The sequence below is a fragment of the Semicossyphus pulcher genome, unplaced genomic scaffold, assembly GCF_022749685.1.
Source record: "Semicossyphus pulcher isolate SPU_LCO1_2020_fin unplaced genomic scaffold, fSemPul1.0.p SCAF_21, whole genome shotgun sequence".
Lineage (NCBI taxonomy): Eukaryota > Metazoa > Chordata > Actinopteri > Labriformes > Labridae > Semicossyphus > Semicossyphus pulcher.
Genome location: NW_027211695.1, coordinates 11094657 through 11111957, shown reverse-complemented (window position 1 = coordinate 11111957; position 17301 = coordinate 11094657). Strand labels below are relative to the sequence as shown.

At 38.9% G+C, this 17301-nt stretch overlaps 1 protein-coding gene across 2 annotated transcripts; it reads right to left on the bottom strand.

Annotated features, from left to right (window-relative positions):
* Positions 1 to 1173: 1173 nt before the first annotated feature.
* LOC138600937 (uncharacterized) lies at positions 1174 to 10529 on the bottom strand. 2 transcript variants are annotated; one of them, XM_069672492.1, is made up of 13 exons: positions 10456 to 10529; positions 9569 to 10030; positions 8209 to 8320; positions 7547 to 7618; positions 5190 to 5320; positions 4977 to 5085; positions 4630 to 4730; positions 4377 to 4485; positions 3385 to 3459; positions 3081 to 3166; positions 2170 to 2284; positions 1879 to 1976; positions 1174 to 1418 (listed from the first exon to the last, which is right to left on the bottom strand). In XM_069672492.1, exons 1-12 carry the CDS (start codon positions 10517 to 10519, stop codon positions 1898 to 1900), a joined length of 1515 nt encoding a protein of 504 aa, XP_069528593.1. In that variant the 5' UTR covers positions 10520 to 10529; the 3' UTR covers positions 1174 to 1418; positions 1879 to 1897. The 2 variants fall into 2 exon arrangements, with proteins under 2 accessions (XP_069528593.1, XP_069528592.1); XM_069672491.1 differs by having other exon boundaries at positions 1174 to 1976.
* Between the last annotated feature and the right edge of the window lie 6772 nt (positions 10530 to 17301).

The following is a 17301-nucleotide window of genomic DNA, read 5'->3' as shown; positions in this document are numbered from 1 at the left end:
GGAGGGTGGTGAATTTAGCCTTTCGAAATCAAAAAGGAAGAGCAGAAATGATAAAATAGTGTCCTTTTCGGCTCTTATGTTGGCAACAATCGTTAGCATGTCTGGCTAACTACAAACAGAATACAAACACTGCTTCCAAAATCATTAAATAGAGTAATACAGTAATAACAATAATACAAAAACAGATATGTTGTTTTCTTCTCATGTCTTTTTTGTGACAAGGGACCCGTTACTTTATCCCCAATCTCTTGATTACATATACAAATCATGGATGTAGCTGTTAGCTGTTATTTGAGACCCCTATGCAGGATATTATTTTAAAACCTGTCAGCTTAGAACAATTAAAATTTAACCAGTCTTCATTTAAATTGAATTCGTGAAGCTTACGTTAGCTTCATTAGCACTCTAGCTAATGTTACACTGAATAAAATCCACCACCCGCTGTCATCTACGCTGACAATTGTTGGCTAGACATGAGAAGCCTGATTCTGTGTACTGCTGTCTGAAAGCAAGGATGTATTGTTTCTAATATTAGTTATAAAAATAAGATAGTAAATCTGCCGAGTATCATTGTAAAACATTATTATATGCCCTGAGAGAATGAGAATGAGAATTAGCTCAACAGACGTAGCAACAGTAGAAAAGGGTGGGTGAGACTTAAAAGGGTCAATCCTGCATTAAGAGCAATTCACAAGGCAAGATGTGGTGTTTTGTGGTGCTTTTAAAGCCATAGTCAGGGTGAGAAAACATTTGGTTCCTTAAGTCCCCAAAAATGTCCCTAAGACAAGTTAACCTTTTTGAAATTCATGTCATGCAAACCTGACATCCATCCATCATCTATACCGCTTATCCTGTTCAGGGTCGCAGCTGTCATTGGCGGCTGTGGCTCAGTGGTAAAGTCGGAGGTTCGATCCCCAGCTCCCTCAGTCTACATGTTGAAGTGTCCTTGGGCAGGACATTGACCTCCGGTGGCATAACTGATTGACAGTTACATAGCAGTGCCATGTGTGTGTGAATGGGTATGTGACATGTAGTGTAAAAGCAGCTTTGAGTGGTCGCAAAGACTAGAAAAGCACTACATAAACAAACCTAAACAATCCTTATTTAAAGGGATTACAGACAACATGAGTCAAAATCAAGACAAATCTGTGTTTTGTGTGAAATTGTTCAGACTTTATTTTCACCATTTCGGGCATAACATGCAGTTTTCACTTGCAGTCAGTAGATGGCAGTAATGTATAACAGTATAACAGTATATTATGCAGACATATGACATTAATTCAATGCAATTATTCAAATACATGCACCATTCTCATCTAATCTGTCTTTGACAGTCTTTGAAAAAGTTCATGGCAATCCTTCCAGTTGTGTCTGAGATATGTTATCCTGATTGGCACCCATGAAACTTAAAATGGCCCCTAAACATAAATAAATCAAAAATTAAATAAAGTAATAGATCTAATATTGAATGATTAACGAGCAAGCAGAAGAATTTGGATGACTGCTGTTAATGCTTTTCCCTCCATACAGTTGCAAAATAAATGCAAAAAAGTGACCTGTAGTTTAAATGTCAGTGCAAGAGTATTAAATATGAATAAAAACCAATCAAGTAGATAAAAGGACAGTTAAAATATTTGATATATTTCTTTTTACATTGTTTAGAAAATACAAAATATCAAAAAATAATATAATGATGAGTAAGAGAATACTTTTAAGTATCTAAATATTAAGAAACACAAAAGGCTTATGAATAGAATGCATAAAAGTCTATGCCCTGCCCACCAGATTTGCAGCATACTTTGCTTCCTCACAACAAACCCTGTAATCCTTCCCCCGCAGGACACAATGATATAAAAAAAAAAAAAAAAAAAAAATTACATTTGAGTTGTTATTTCAATTAAAGTTGCAGTTTCTCCAGCAGTGTCTGGAGCCCCGTATGGGACAAATCCATACAAAAATGTTCTCTTGTGATGACTCTGTGAACCAAAAGACAATAATTATTATAATTTACTAATAGGCTTAAAATAAGTATTATTTCTGTTGTACCTCTGCAAATGCCCGCCATGACACATCAGTACTTATAGGAAGCTAATGAGTGGCATTCATTCTAATTTTGGCAATCTGGTCTTTTGAAATGTTTTCAAAAAGACACAAAAGCAGGGAACTTACTGAAGCAGGACAGGACAGCTGTCTGCTTGACCCATCATCGTCATGGATTCTACGTCCTTCAGGTCAAAGTCTTCCCAGTTTTTACTTGACTGGCAATTATGGCAATTGGCAGTCTCTGTGAAGCCATACAAGACCATAGCATTTACAGCATAACACTAAATACATTTTTTTAAATTGGTAAATTACATTAAAAGTCACTTCATTACAGGGATCAACTGATTCTAGCCCCAGTCTGAAACTTTTTTTCATCACACACATGTACAGGACAGAATCAGCGAAGACGTAAGACGTACCGCTTTGTTTTCAGGGGTCACCAACATTGACACAAAATGAAAGTTCCTTACAGTAGCTATAAATAGTAGGCCATAGATTTTAGATATGTTTTTTGTTAGCCCACTCCTCATTTTAAGACCAACACGCCAGTTAGTGTACAGGTGGGTGCAAGAACAGTGGCTGGGTGTCAGTTGGAAACTAACGTGTAAGATAGTGCCCTTAGAACTTCATTCTCATAAAATTGCAACTTTATTCTCAAAATTTCCCCCTTCCTTTTCAAAAATATTTTTATTGAGAAAAATCGCAATTGGACAAAGAAATATGAAATAGAATTCTCATTTTAAATATATGCAAAAGGAAAAACAAGACAACAAATCAAGTACAATAGTCCTACTCCATTGCCAGCTTGACAATGCAACCAAATACCTCGTCACTTTTGGTGTTTTTTTATGTTAAATGTGACCATCAATTTACAGAAGGGGACAAACTGCATAAAGAATTATGAATAAACATACTGTTATTATTGTACCACACTCAAACTAGGTAGTGATTTGATATAAGAAGAAATACAGTAGCATAGTAGGAGAATTAATGCATTTATCAATATGTTTTGTTACTGCGTCCAAGCCAAAACTCACCAACATTTTTCTCAGTTGAAGGCAGCTCATCTTTTTGGCCTGAACTCGAGGACGGCTCAATATCACCTACAGGTTCAGACTTCGAGCTGGGGGTTGGTGAGTACTGATTCTTATCAACAAGTCAACTTACAGGAAATTATTATCATGTGTCATTTAAAACGCAAGGAAACAGCTGATAAGCTACGAAAGAACTTTTTTTTTTTTTGCCTTTCTTGATTTCTTTGAAAATATGTTGAATTAGAAACATACATTAGATAATGTGCAATAATTAAAGACAATTTTAAGTATGTAATGTGTTACTTACAGAGAAACAAATTCAAAGTATGGTAAGAGGCTGGATGCAATCACACAGACCTTCCTGTCATTCTTCAGTGTCTCACTGGAAAACAAGGGTTGGTGTCGTTTCAGTTTGCAATATAGGTGTCACAAATACTGTATATTGGACCAGTATAACTATGAATCAAACCAAAGAAAACTTGAGGACTGCTTTGCATGGAAGGATTATTCTGACATTTTAAAACCTGAGCCCAGTTTTAATATATTTTTTTAGTCTAAATGACATTTACATATAAAATGTGTTAACAAGTGTCATACAACTTGAGAGAGATATCCCTACATAGACCTTCTTTATTAAGGAGTGATATGCTTTATTTGAAAGCAGAAACAGACATTTAATAGCTCTCTTCAAAGCCACCAGACACCATTTTTAAAAAAAAACAGCAACTTTACCTTAGTAAAGCAAGAGTTGTTGGTCTACTGCTACCTCTATCTGTTTTTTGTGTTGTATTTTTTAACAGGTTAGTGTGGATCCGTTAATGTTTGTGTAACACACAAAAAATAAACCAACAAGGCAGCAGTTGGCAAGCAATTCCAGTGTCCTTGGAGGTAAAATCTTTGTTTTTTAAAAATGGGGTCAGGTGGCTTTAAAGACACTGAGGTAATGGCTGTTTAATGTTAAAAACAAACAAAAAAAACTTAGATAAAGATAAGGGTAATGAATCTTACTGTAATGTTGTCAGACTTTAAGAATAACAATCTAAGCCTGTCAGTTGCAAATATAAGCACTTTTAGTAGACATACTTAAATTGGGTGCATTTTCCCCTTAAGGAAATGTTGCAGCCATTACAGCCTATTTTGCAGCTGCAAGCTGAAGTAGTCTACTGGAGCAGAATCAAAACTTCATGTAGTTGTTAGTCATTAAGCCCAAAATTGATTTAAAATAAAAATTTGATGGGGCCAGTATTACTACATAAATAACTTGTTACGCAAACAAACACACAAACACCAAAAACTTACATGAATTCAGTTGAGCCACATGTTTCACTGGGGAGCCAAATCCTAGTTTCGTGGGAAGTTTTATGTGGAGGTTTCTTCTCCTTCTCTTTGCAGCGACATCCATCCACAACTTCAAGGAAACATAAGACAGTTTCACAATGTAGATGTACAGAATATGCTTTTAGCAATTATAATATGCCTCTAAAATGATTGCTTTAAGTCCTGTTTAAACTAAAGTGCCATAACTTTGATACTTCTAGTTCTCATTACAAACCTTTTTTTTGCGAAGGGGGAATTTCTAGTTTTCTGAGAAATCTCTTCGAAGCCGGCTTGTCAAAGTCTAAACAGAATTCTTGGCCAACTTTCGGGCTGACACTGTGAGCCAACAGAGAGAAAAAAGGTTACTGTTTGTTTTATTAAAGTGCTGATACCACAGTTATACAGAAAAAAGTTTTCATTCATCTGCTTCATCATCATCCAACACTGGAAGCTTTTTATAAGGCAAGCTTGTATTCATGATTGGTTTTTACTAGCATTTAAAGATGGATCTTTTTGCAGGTAACACACCCATGTCAGCAGCAGACCTACAAACATTTTGAAAAATAGTGAAAGGAATCTTACCTAATATAAACAGGACAGGGATCTGTTTGTCTCATCACATACAACAACTTAATAGACTTTGGGTCAACATCGGCCAGGTTTGTCTGGACTTGGCAGGACACACATGCCACTGGGAAGCCACATAAGACAAACCATTAATATACTATCTGCTGCACGGTATTTGTCTTCATATAACAGGAAATCTGTAAAACTTTAATGGCATGTATATCTTACTTGGACCGTCTTCAAAGTCAGCTACGTCAAAATCTACGTCAGTGGGTAACGGTGTGGTTGTGTCCCATTCAGTAAGAGATGTGGCCAAAGTCTCTTCTTTGCTTCTGGCCTCCGTTTGTTCAGCTCTGCGACTTTGGTTGGATAAGTAATATGTTCTTGTCAACAAATCAACTTACAGAAAAAGATCATTAACGTACCCACTTATCAGTGAGGAAATGTCTTAATCAGATTCTTAATAGTTGACATAAACATTGGCAGATATATTACTGAACACGACTACAATAACACAGGCCACATCTTTTGCGTCTTTTAAATCCTTTTGCAAAAGCAGTTATGAATTCTTACTTTTCTTGAACCCTTCTGTATTTTTTTGTGAAGCACTTTGTTACCTTGTTAAGAAAAGTGCTAAAGTTATTATTTCTATAATTACCTTTTGTGTTTAGTATGTGAAGGTTTAGGATAAGGAGGACGTTCTTTTGAGTCTTTTGCAATTTCTCAGAACTAAATGAGTTGAATGAAAAACACATTGAACTCAAATTTACATTTAAAGTGAGACTGTGTACCTGTCAAGAACTTAGACTGTATAAAAAGATGGACGACATGACACCATGGGACATGGGTCAAACTATAAAATCAAAATACACGCCAAATACATTTTTCTCCAACATGGTTTCTGTCATTATAGCTTATTATTATAATGCTGATTTACGTCCAAGTGTTCATTTTTCTGACAAGTTTATTTTTAATTAGTTATTTGATGCTGTCAAAATGATGATTGACAGCTCTGTTGACAAATGTGGCTCCTGCAGCCAATCAATTCCGGATTAGCAGAGTGGAGGACGAATGGTGAGAGGAAACATATAGACAATCACCACAGTCAGTGAAGTTTCCATACCTATGAATGTTAACCTCAGACCAACACAAAGAAGCTGTTCTGCTGTTAAACACACCGGCGAGCGAGATTGTACTTTTGTACAATGGCAGAGATGCGTCGTCCATCTATATATACAGTCATCGGTCAAGAAGAAACAACACATGCCTTCTCTTAAATGATAGATAATAATAATAATATCAAGACTGATTTAAAGTCTAATAGGATGGGACAATAAAACATAAAGAACAAACAAAGATGATTCTTTTGCGTATCCATTAGTGCATTTTATGCACAACAGACATAATACGAGGAAAACAAGTTCTTTAGTTCAAGGCTGTTAGGCCTTGTCTTTAATGTAAAAGTCACAGAGGTGAAATCGTCGTTCAGCCGCTGAGCCGGCCTCAAAGGTAGTAACAGAGGGGAAACGGTGCCAGTGTAATCAGCAGAGCCTGCAGGACTTAACAGCATAGTGTGTGTGTGGGCGGAGCTTCGTTACAGCGCTGTTGTGGTATTGCAATCTAAAAGGGGCTAGCGTAAAAGACTTTTCACAAAAGGGAAACTCAAGTGCAGAGAAAAAACATCTACTGAATGTGATGTCCATGGTCAGCAGGGAGAACTTGTAGCAACATGGATGAAAGAGAATCAACCAACATGGCAGACAAGAGCAGCAAGCATTTTTTTTCTCTTACAATTCAGGAAAGAAGTTGAATCACTGCTTCTTATACCAGAGTCTTCGTTTTAACAAAACAATGATGCATCTACTTGAGTGAAGAATGTGTTTATTTTTGCAGCCTATGGCTATATTGTTGAACCAGAGAACAGGGAAATCAGAGAAACAAGTCAAGCTAAGGTTAGCCTCAATTCAGCTAACAGGGACCAAACCCTGCCCAAGGGCATCAACGATACGCAGATTTTTACAAGGAATCTCCTTTGTTCAGTGTTTTTGTGTCTTCAATGTCTGATTTGAATTACCAGTTTGTTTGTTTTGAAGTGTAGGAGACTTCTACTGATAATTCGGTTTCCAGTTAAAACCTTGTGTATGAGGAACACTAGCTGAATGCTAACCTAAAAACAGTGCCAAAAAAGAGTCTGAGAAACCCACATATTTTTTATTATTTAGCACCTTGCTTGTTTCTAATAATAAGAAAATGATAATAATAAAGGAAAATTGGTCTCCTGGTAAAAACATGAACATTGAACACTGAAGGGTTACTTTGAGCCTGCCATACTGTTGCTCCTGCCTTGGTTTGAGTATTATGACGTTCAGATATTTTTCGACAGACAAATTGTGAGCTGCCTTGGGCTCTTCTTGATTGATGATTTGAATCATCAACTTTTAGGGGCCAGCCCTGAAAAAACAGTCTCCTAATTAATACAATATGCAGCTTTAAGGAGAAAGCCATAATAGATGGAAGTTCTAAACTGATAAATCTGTACAGAGCTGACGGATGAGAACAATTACATGTTATCAAATAAAACTCACCATTCATAGTCAATGTATGCTCGGGCAGTTAATTTAGTCACACAAACTTCCACACCACCCATCATTGTCACACTGGGAAAAAAAAAACCCAAGGGTTAGTGTTCACTTAATCTCTATTTACAGATTCTACATAGAAATGTAGAATCATGGAAGGCAACTGTTCTGTTTGAACTACGCTTGTAGTCCGAGTAATATTGACCAATCACATATCAGCAGGCTGCAGTGTATGAGAGAAAAACAGTCCGTGAGGAGAGCAAAAGCTAATGTAGTTTCTTCATCTGCATTTCAACTTTATCTACAATTCACAGTCAACTTACAAAGACTAATAGTCCAAACGACGTCTGTCTCTGTGGGACTGTACCATTAGCTAAAGCTAATATTAGCACCTAAATATGCTAATGATTTTGACAAACTAACATTTATAAGGTAATCTTTATTTCTGTTCTTCATCTTAGCTTAGTGTGTTAGCATGCTAACATACAGCTAAGGCTAACAGGAATATAGTGGACAAACAACAATATTGCTAGCATGGCTAAAAATGATCACTTTGACAGAAATAGGTCCAAGTAACATTTTAACTTTAACACAATGTGTCACATTTTCTATGTTTTTCTTTTTAAATGATTTTACAACTTAAAATTTCATTTCATGATAGAACTTACATGAATTGGCGAGAGGTACATATTCCAGTGGGGTTCAAAATCAACATGCTTTTAAAGTTAGAGACTTCAGTTTCAAGATTTTTCTCAGTCTCCTTGCAGTGACATGCCGCAACTAAATGGAGATAAAAGACAACTTATCACACTGTAGATGTACATACACACTGTTAAAGAGCTGCAACAATAAGTTGTTTCATGTAAAAACAAAAAATCAACAGATAATTGACAGAAAGTCAAGCGAGGACATCTGTTAATACCTCAAAGGTGATCAAAGTTCTAACAATAATATTAATATTAGCCTACAATGTATGGAATAAATCTCAACGTTTGTTTACAGTTACTTCCGAGTAGAAAAGTGTTTTTATTGAGAAGATTCAGGTATTTTTGAGCCTTGGCCCTGATAAGTTTTGGTTTGTAAATGACAAGTAGGTTCAAACATATTTGGAATTTTTCTTTGCTAATGTGCTGGATCCAAGTTTGTTAACTAAAAAATGTTGTACTTGCCAATGACAGGCTCAGATTGTTCTTTAAGTGTCTAACAACAGCCATTTCAATGTGCTGATGTAATGCTTCCTAGATCTATTCCTTTTTGTTCTTTTTTATGTGTTTCTCAAAGATATAATCTCAAAGATTTTCATTTAAATAAATGTCTGTTAAGTCACTATCTATCGCAGAATGAGGTAACACGATGGTGATTAAGCCTATGGCCCACTGATGAAAGCCTTTTCCTTTAGCAGTATTACAGACTGGGTGTCTGTGGCGCCGAGTCAGTGACGCGTTTTCCATCACCCAGCAGTGGCTGGTCTGCCAGAGAACAGTAATCAACTATGGCTGAACAAAGAAAAGATCCATGACTAGAGATACAACTTCAAAAATAAGTGAAAATCCAAAGAAAAAGAAACAAATTTGACGCTCAGATGAGGGCAAACTCTAAAAAGAAAGTGACCGTCAGTGAGGAAAATCAAGAGTTACAATCAGAGCCAACTGTGGACGTCGCACATCCAACTCAGTGTGGATATCTGGCAAGTGTGCTCCCTCAATTACTGTTTTGTTGCCATAGGTGCTGCCAAAGAGAATGATCTTCGAGATTACAACTCTAAGAAGCATGTACTCTCAAAAAAGAAAGAAAATGATTTATATAAAAGATATTTTAAGTATGATTAATTGTGGGAGTTTCATTCGGACAGCACTGTTGCCATTTCCAACTTATGGAGAAGATATACAATATTATGATTTCACCCTCATTGCAGTCAAGATCAGGATGAGCTTAACCACCACCAAGAATTTAACAAAAAGCATTGAATCTGCAATAAGTCAACTTTGCACAATGGCAGGTTCAAATGAATGAATGAAAGAGACTCACAAAGTTCACCAACTGGGGGCATCACTATGTCACTGATGACCTCCTCCTTGATTGTTTGAAGGATTCTTAGTTCAGGCTGTTGTGTAGATTCCAGGTATGTAGGTGTTTGCCGCATGGGTGTTTGGGCTGACTGACTGTATGGACGGGCAGCATCAGTAGTTGGCTGATCAAGCGGTTGGGTTTGTTCCAGGTATGTAGGTGTTTGCTGCATGGGTGTTTGGTCTGACTGACTGTGTGGACGGGTAGCATCTGTAGTTGGCTGATGAAGCAATTGGATTGATTCCCTGTTTGGTTGTGTTGTCTGTTCAGAAAGTCTGGGCTCCTTATTGGTAGACTTTGTGGGTATTTGGGTAACTGGTTTGGAGCTGGTCCAGTGAGACTTGTCAGAAATACGCAGGCAGAACTCGTCGTAATGCACAGAATTGGCAGGCTTGAATGTTGTGTGTGTGTTCAAGTCTGCATCTGGAGAGCAGAAGATCATTTTTAATCACACAGTAAAGGTCTTTCCTTCATCAAATGCAGCATTTTGCAATGTAAATTACTGTGTAGTTAACTATTTCCCTTATTGTTTAATACACAAAAAAACCCATAAACACTGAAATTAACAGTTTGTATTAGTCAGGTCTCATCATTAATTTAATAGTTCAAAAATAGATTTTCTTTTTGCCTTCCACATAAGTCTTATTTAACCATTATGAGACAGACAAAACAAGTATTCTGCACAGCAAACTATTGCGTCTATTTCCAGCCAAAGGAATACAAAAATATTTCACCTAGTGATCCATCCATCTATTGAACATTAGGAGTTACACAGTCATGATGACAATCATGTAAAAATAGCATTATTAGGAGAAAACGACGTGTACTTAAGCATTCTCTGGACTCACTTTCTGCCGTCAGTTGGAGAAGAAAAGTTGTCAACAGCAGCTGACTGATGATGACTGCATCCATCGTGGATCTGGATCAATCCAACCAGAAGCCTCCAGGCAGGCTGAATGAACTCATTTAGTCACTGATATCTTCTTAACCTCACAGAGGGCTCATAATCTGATCATTCAGCAGCAGAGCAGGAAGGAAGTCCAGAAGCTGAAGACTTTATGTTGTGTTGAAATACCAGATTGGCTCGTTGTCCATTAAATGATCTGTAATGTGAACTGATGCACTACACCTGAGTAAAAATGTAAAAACCTGAGTTCTGTATTAAAGTGGTAGGAAGCAACAAGAACATTCCACTGGAAAAAACCTTCTGCCTCTCTGGATCACTCCGCTAAGCCCCTCCCACCAAATGAAGCACCAAACATGCTTGTGCAATTTGGTGGGCTTGAGCTGAAAAGTCAAGGTTGCCAACCATTGTCACTGGAAACTATCCTTAACTAGTTACGACAGTAAGTAATGATGTGAGTACTAAATTAGAGCATAAAAAACACATCTGAATTTAATTGATATGAAACGTCTTTTAGCTGTTTTTCTCTGTATTTATCTACACTAACACAGATGTTAGTGACAAATATTATGTTATATATTATTATTATTATATTATATTATATTATTATGTTATGTAACAAAGTAACTGTCACTAACAGCTTAGTGTAACTTGTCAGTGTAACTGTTGTAAGCACTGATGAATACTAGCTAAAAATGTACAAGTTAGAGTAGCCCGGTGTAGTTGTTGTTATGTATTTATTTCTGGTGTTAGATAGGTAGAAAGTAAAATCAAACAGCAATAGGACAACCTTTGATAAGCTTGTTTGTAAATGATCAGTATTAGCCAAGCTAGCGTCTTGTGCTGGTGTAAACCTTTACAGTGTTGGATTAGAACTATCCCTTTTTCTACATGCTTACATTGTGCATTGTGTACATATTGGCTTTATATTTGAAAGGGCTCCCGATGTGGTGGAAAAACCTTATCCTCTAAATACGGAATAAGTTCTATGATACTGAGATAAAGAATCATGAGAAATAAAGGTGTCTTTGGAGTATTTATTCCCTGCACAGAGAAGGTTCAATCATCATACAGAGGGCAATGCAGTCTGAGGGAGGAAGAACATAGAATACTGAAAGTTACATGCTTACATTTAGCAAAGCACAAAGGTGGGGGATAGGGGACTCGTATACCCGTTTGTACAGACAAAATTGGAGTCACAGAGTGCAGTCGAGTTGCCTCTATGCTTAGTTGTACAAAAGTCTCAAATGAACGCTCTGTGGTTAGTTATCTACCCGTACATCTAACCACTTCCTCTTATCTAAGCTGTTCTTGTTATTTAGTAAGGCACACAAGCTTAAGGTCACAGTAGAAAATAGTAACACAGTGGAAAATTACCATCACACCGAACAGGGAGCAGGAAGAGGCTACATAGTGATAATAATTTACACCTAAACTTTATAAATACCGATAAAAGACCTACTCACATCTGAGCTACTACGGTCTCTAGTAATTCAGCCCCAGCCCGAAACCCATCCCTTATAACTCACTTACTGTCCACACCTGGTTGTACAACCTTTATTTTTCATGGATGTACAGATTTATAGCAGTCCTGAACGTTTTTATTATAAATACATTAACCATAACATCTGTAGAAGTCATCTCGTTAGCTTACTAACAGCTAGCTGACATCAACCTTGTGTACCCTTTTTTTCCATGAAAGCACCCCAGGGAGAAGAGCTCAATCACAACTCTGTTAGAATGAAATGTGTTCCTAATTGAATCTATCAGACGTCTCAGTACAGAACACAATTAATAGACATAGACAGCACAGAAAGAGCAATTTATATCTATGTCACTCTTTAACTTTTGTAAAAAAAAAAAGTGCTTCATAGGATAGAATTTATGGATCAGCTTAAAAGAAACTTCTTTCACCTTATTTGTTAGAAAGTACTTTTGTGGTAGGTACCAAACCTTCTTCCAGTCAATATTACAAACAAAATTACTCCAATAAAATGTCGCTCCAGGCACAGAAACCAAGTTGTCCTGAAATGAAGCCCTTATTCTGGAGTTCATACTTTTATTAAAAGAAAAACAAACTTTGCCTAATTGAGACTGAATTGGGTCAGGGGGCGACACTGGTAGGGGCAGAGAGTGTTCAACATTCCTAAATAACATGTATAAACCAGTTGGGATAGCATCAAAAAACACTGAAAATTATTTTGGGGTTATTGGTATATTGTACCTAGCGAGAAATTCTGAGTAGCTGTACAGCAGTCCTTCATTATTAAACAGTTGACTCACTAGTATAATACCATTGTTAAACCATTTATCGTAAAATAATGACTTGTTCTTATACAAAATATTACAGTTGTTCCAAATATGACATCTCTGTGGAGAGAAATTGTGCTTGTAAATCAGTGTCCATGCCAAAAGAGCCTGTTGGTGAAAGTTGGAGAGTTTGAGTGGGATTTTAGGAATACTATAGTTGCAAAGTAGAATTAATTTGAGGCCACCAAAATGTGAAAAAACATGATGATAGATTGCTAAAAATCAAAATACACGCCATTATAGCTAGTTATTATCATGCTGATTTACGTCCAAGTGTTCATTTTTCTGACAAGTTTATTTCTAATTAGTTATTTGATGCTGTCAAAATGTTGATTGACAGCTCTGTTGACAAATACTGCTCCTGCAGCCAATCAGTTCCGAATTAGCAGAGTGGAGGACGAATGGCAAGAGGAAACGTAACTAAAACAATCACTACAGTCAGTGAAGTTTCCATACCTGTGAACGTTAACCTCAGACCAACACAAAGAAGCTGTTAAACATGCTGTTTTTTCGGTAAGTTAAGTGTGCGTTTTGGTTAGCAGAAGTGGCTATGGCGGCGCCACTCACCGATCTCTACTGCACAGACTCTGGCTCCATATGACGTCACCATCGCAAGATGGCAGGGCCTATCACAGGAGCTATTTTGAGTAGCATGTGTCTACAGAACCGGAGGCTGCAGATTCAGGAACGCAATTCATGGACCGCATTTCTAGGACCCTGTGACAGCACCACCTAGTGCATTGGACAGCTAATGATTGCATTTTATCAACAACAACATGGCTGACGACCAGAGTGTGAGTATTGAATGTTAATCAAATATTTGTTTAATGTCATAAAACAATTCTATTGTCTTGAATTTGACAGTGAAATTAATGTTTTACTGTGATACGTTCAATATGATATAACTATATTTACAGCCCTGGAGTCAGGGGGTCAATTAGGGGGGCAATGTCTTAAAAAGTGTTCTCACAGACAATAGACTCAGCATGCTGCACCAACGAAAAGCACATTTAGTGCAGCTGGCCTTTGAAAGAGACTTAACTAAAAGATTTGCTACTGAATGGAAGGGGGCAGTAATGAAGAGGTTCAACTCTGGGAGACGCCGACTGCAGCTCTACTAAGTGGGGTGTGATATTGTGATTGGTTTTGGTTGTACAACTGGTTTTCATGTGCATATGAAGTAAAATTTGTGCTTGTCCCGGTAATTATAGACCATTGCCATTTGTCTATTAAGTATGTATGTATGTATGTATGTATGTGCAGATCTGTGGGAAATGCAACGCTGCCCCCCTGTGATTATCACATGCCCCCCTTACAATATGGTTCTGGAGCCGGGGCTGTATATTTACTACTATGTTAGTCTGAAAGGCACTACATTCATCTGATAGCTAATGATAGCTTGCTGGAAACAAACTGTTTGGTGGGAAAGAGGTATTTGTTTGTTTAATGAAACCGAAGGGGTTTTTTTTGCAAGCCCAACTAAGTGTTGACTTAATGACTATGAAAAATAATTTTAGCCTGTGCATTTCAATAAACTTAAAAAGAGGATGAAAGCAATAGTCTGGATGATGTGGGAAAAATATATTTACGTTTTCATTAAAGCGTTTCTATTGTATTATTGTCTTGCCATTTCAGTTAAGTTTAAATATTCTCATAATTGAACTGCTTACTGTCTGTTTACCCCACAATTAGTGTTATCAGACAGTTCATTTTGATTTTCTTTTGGAATGTTGGATGACACATTTTTCATTTTTAATAGGATTTATATCGGCCTTTTCTGCAGGTCTACACCTTGTTATGTCATTTACTGTACAGCTTAGCCTATAAAGAAGTGATTTTGTGGACACAAATTAACAATACAATCTTAATAAGATACTACCAATATAAGTTCAATTAAGTGTTACTGATATTTCTGTTATCCCAGCATTGATTATGTTGTCTGTTTACTCTTCTAGTGAAGTGGAGGAAGGAAAGGAAAGCATTAAACAGGTAGTGCTGTTACCTACTTCACAATTTTTAATTTGAATATAACTGGTTCTGGAAAAGTCAGACATCAATAACATGTTCTTTCTGTTCCTTCCTTTCGGTCTCTGCGTCTTTGTCTCTCTGCCTGTTTGTTGGGGTGACAGAGGAGAACGCCTGATGTCATCAGTGACCACCCCATCATGGTCAGTGTGTATTTTATGATGTTTTATTTTTCTGTTGAGAAAAATAGTTTTCATTGTTTGTTCTGTTTTTGTACTTTAATAAAGATTCTATTTCAATATCTCAAGAATCTGTGAATGTTATATTTACATGCATACAAAAAATATATATTTGGGTGTAAAAACTTTAAACTATTATTCGAATTAGTATTTGGGTGTAATAAACCTTTAAACTGTTTTTAGAATTAGTATTGGGGGGTAATAAACCTTTAAACTGCCTCCGGCTCTGCAGACGCATAGTATTGGGCTATTTTGGCATCACTTACGTACAATGAGAGCAGATGGAGACGCTTAGTCCATCTATATATACAGTTATTGCCATATACTGCTTACTGCGTTCAACGGTAGTATGTAGTATGTAGGAGCTTTTCAAATTAATTTTGCATTATGCTATGCCAGGCAGAAGAAAACGAAATAAACGTAGGCGAGGTAGACCAATGGTCCGATGCATACTGGAGATTTTCTCCGAATCAGGGTATTTTTGGCATACTGCACAGTTTGCTTTTGATTGCATACTGCATACTACATACTACATTTTGGCCAAATCAGTACGTACTGCTAGTATAGTATGGCATTTCGAACACAGCAATAGTATTGGTTTTTCTCTGGCTAGGGGAGGGGACATCACTGAGCTGCCGAACACACCCACCACGTTCGACCCCCCTCTCAGCCCCTTGCCCACTTTGAGTATTTTTTAAAATTGTGCAGTGGGTGGAGATATGGTCAGATCTGTGGGTACAGTTACACTTACATAAACTAATTTTAAAAGGAAATCCTCTGTTATTACACAGTAAAATTCACTTTAGAGTGATAGTACAACACCCCAGGGAGTCACTCAGAAAATATCAGGTCATTCTGATATGGAATTTCAAAATTAAAGCCCTGTAAATGGCTTACATGAACTAATTTCCCCCTGATTTCAGATGAGGATTAAAAGGAAACCTTCTGTTATAACACACTAATTTCACATCAGAGTGATAGTACAACACCCCAGCGGGTTTTGGGGGCGTGGCCTGTGCCCGTAATGGGGGTGTGGCCTGTTCCCATCACGGGGCGGGGCTTGTTTTGGGGGCGTGGCGTATGCATGTAAGGGAGGCGTGGCCTGTTTTGGGGGCGTGGCTTATGCATGTGAAGGGGGCGTGGCATATGCCCGTAACGGGAGCGTGGCCTGTTTTTGGGGCGTGGCCTATGCATGTGACGGGGGCGTGGCCTATGCCTGTTTGGGGGCGTGGCATATGCCCGTAACGGGGGCGTGGCTTAGGCAGGTGACGGGGGCGTGGCCTGTTTTTGGGCGTGGCCTATGTATGTGAAGGGGGCGTGGCATATGCCCGTAACGGGGGCGTGGCTTATGCATGTGACGGGGGCGTGGCCTGTTTTTGGGCGAGGCCTATGTATGTGACGGGGGCGTGGCATATGCCCGTAACGGGGGCGTGGCCTGTTTTTGGGGCGTGGCATATGCATGTGACGGGGGCGTGGCCTGTTTTTGGGCGAGGCCTATGCCTGTTTGGGGGCGTGGCTTATGTATGTATGTGAAGGGGGCGTGGCCTGTCACGGGGGCGTGGCTTATGCAGGTGACGGGGGCGTGGCCTGTTTTTTGGGGCGTGGCCTATGCATGTGACGGGGGCGTGGCATATGCCCGTAACGGGGGCGTGGCCTGTCACGGGGGCGTGGCTTAGGCAGGTGACGGGGGCGTGGCCTGTTTTTGGGGCGTGGCATATGCATGTGACGGGGGCGTGGCCTGTTTTTGGGCGTGGCCTATGTATGTGAAGGGGGCGTGGCATATGCCCGTAATGGGGGCGTGGCCTGTTTTTGGGGCGTGGCTTATGCATGTGACGGGGGCGTGGCCTGTTTTTGGGCGAGGCCTATGCATGTGACGGGGGCGTGGCATATGCCCGTAACGGGGGCGTGGCCTGTCACGGGGGCGTGGCTTAGGCAGGTGACGGGGGCGTGGCCTGTTTTTGGGGCGTGGCATATGCATGTGACGGGGGCGTGGCCTGTTTTTGGGCGTGGCCTATGTATGTGAAGGGGGCGTGGCATATGCCCGTAACGGGGGCGTGGCCTGTTTTTGGGGCGTGGCTTATGCATGTGACGGGGGCGTGGCCTGTTTTTGGGCGAGGCCTATGTATGTGACGGGGGCGTGGCCTATGCCTGTTTGGGGGCGTGGCTTATGTATGTGAAGGGGGCGTGGCATATGCCCGTAACGGGGGCGTGGCTTAGGCAGGTGACGGGGCGTGGCCTGTTTTTGAGGCGTGGCTTATGCATGTGACGGGGGCGTG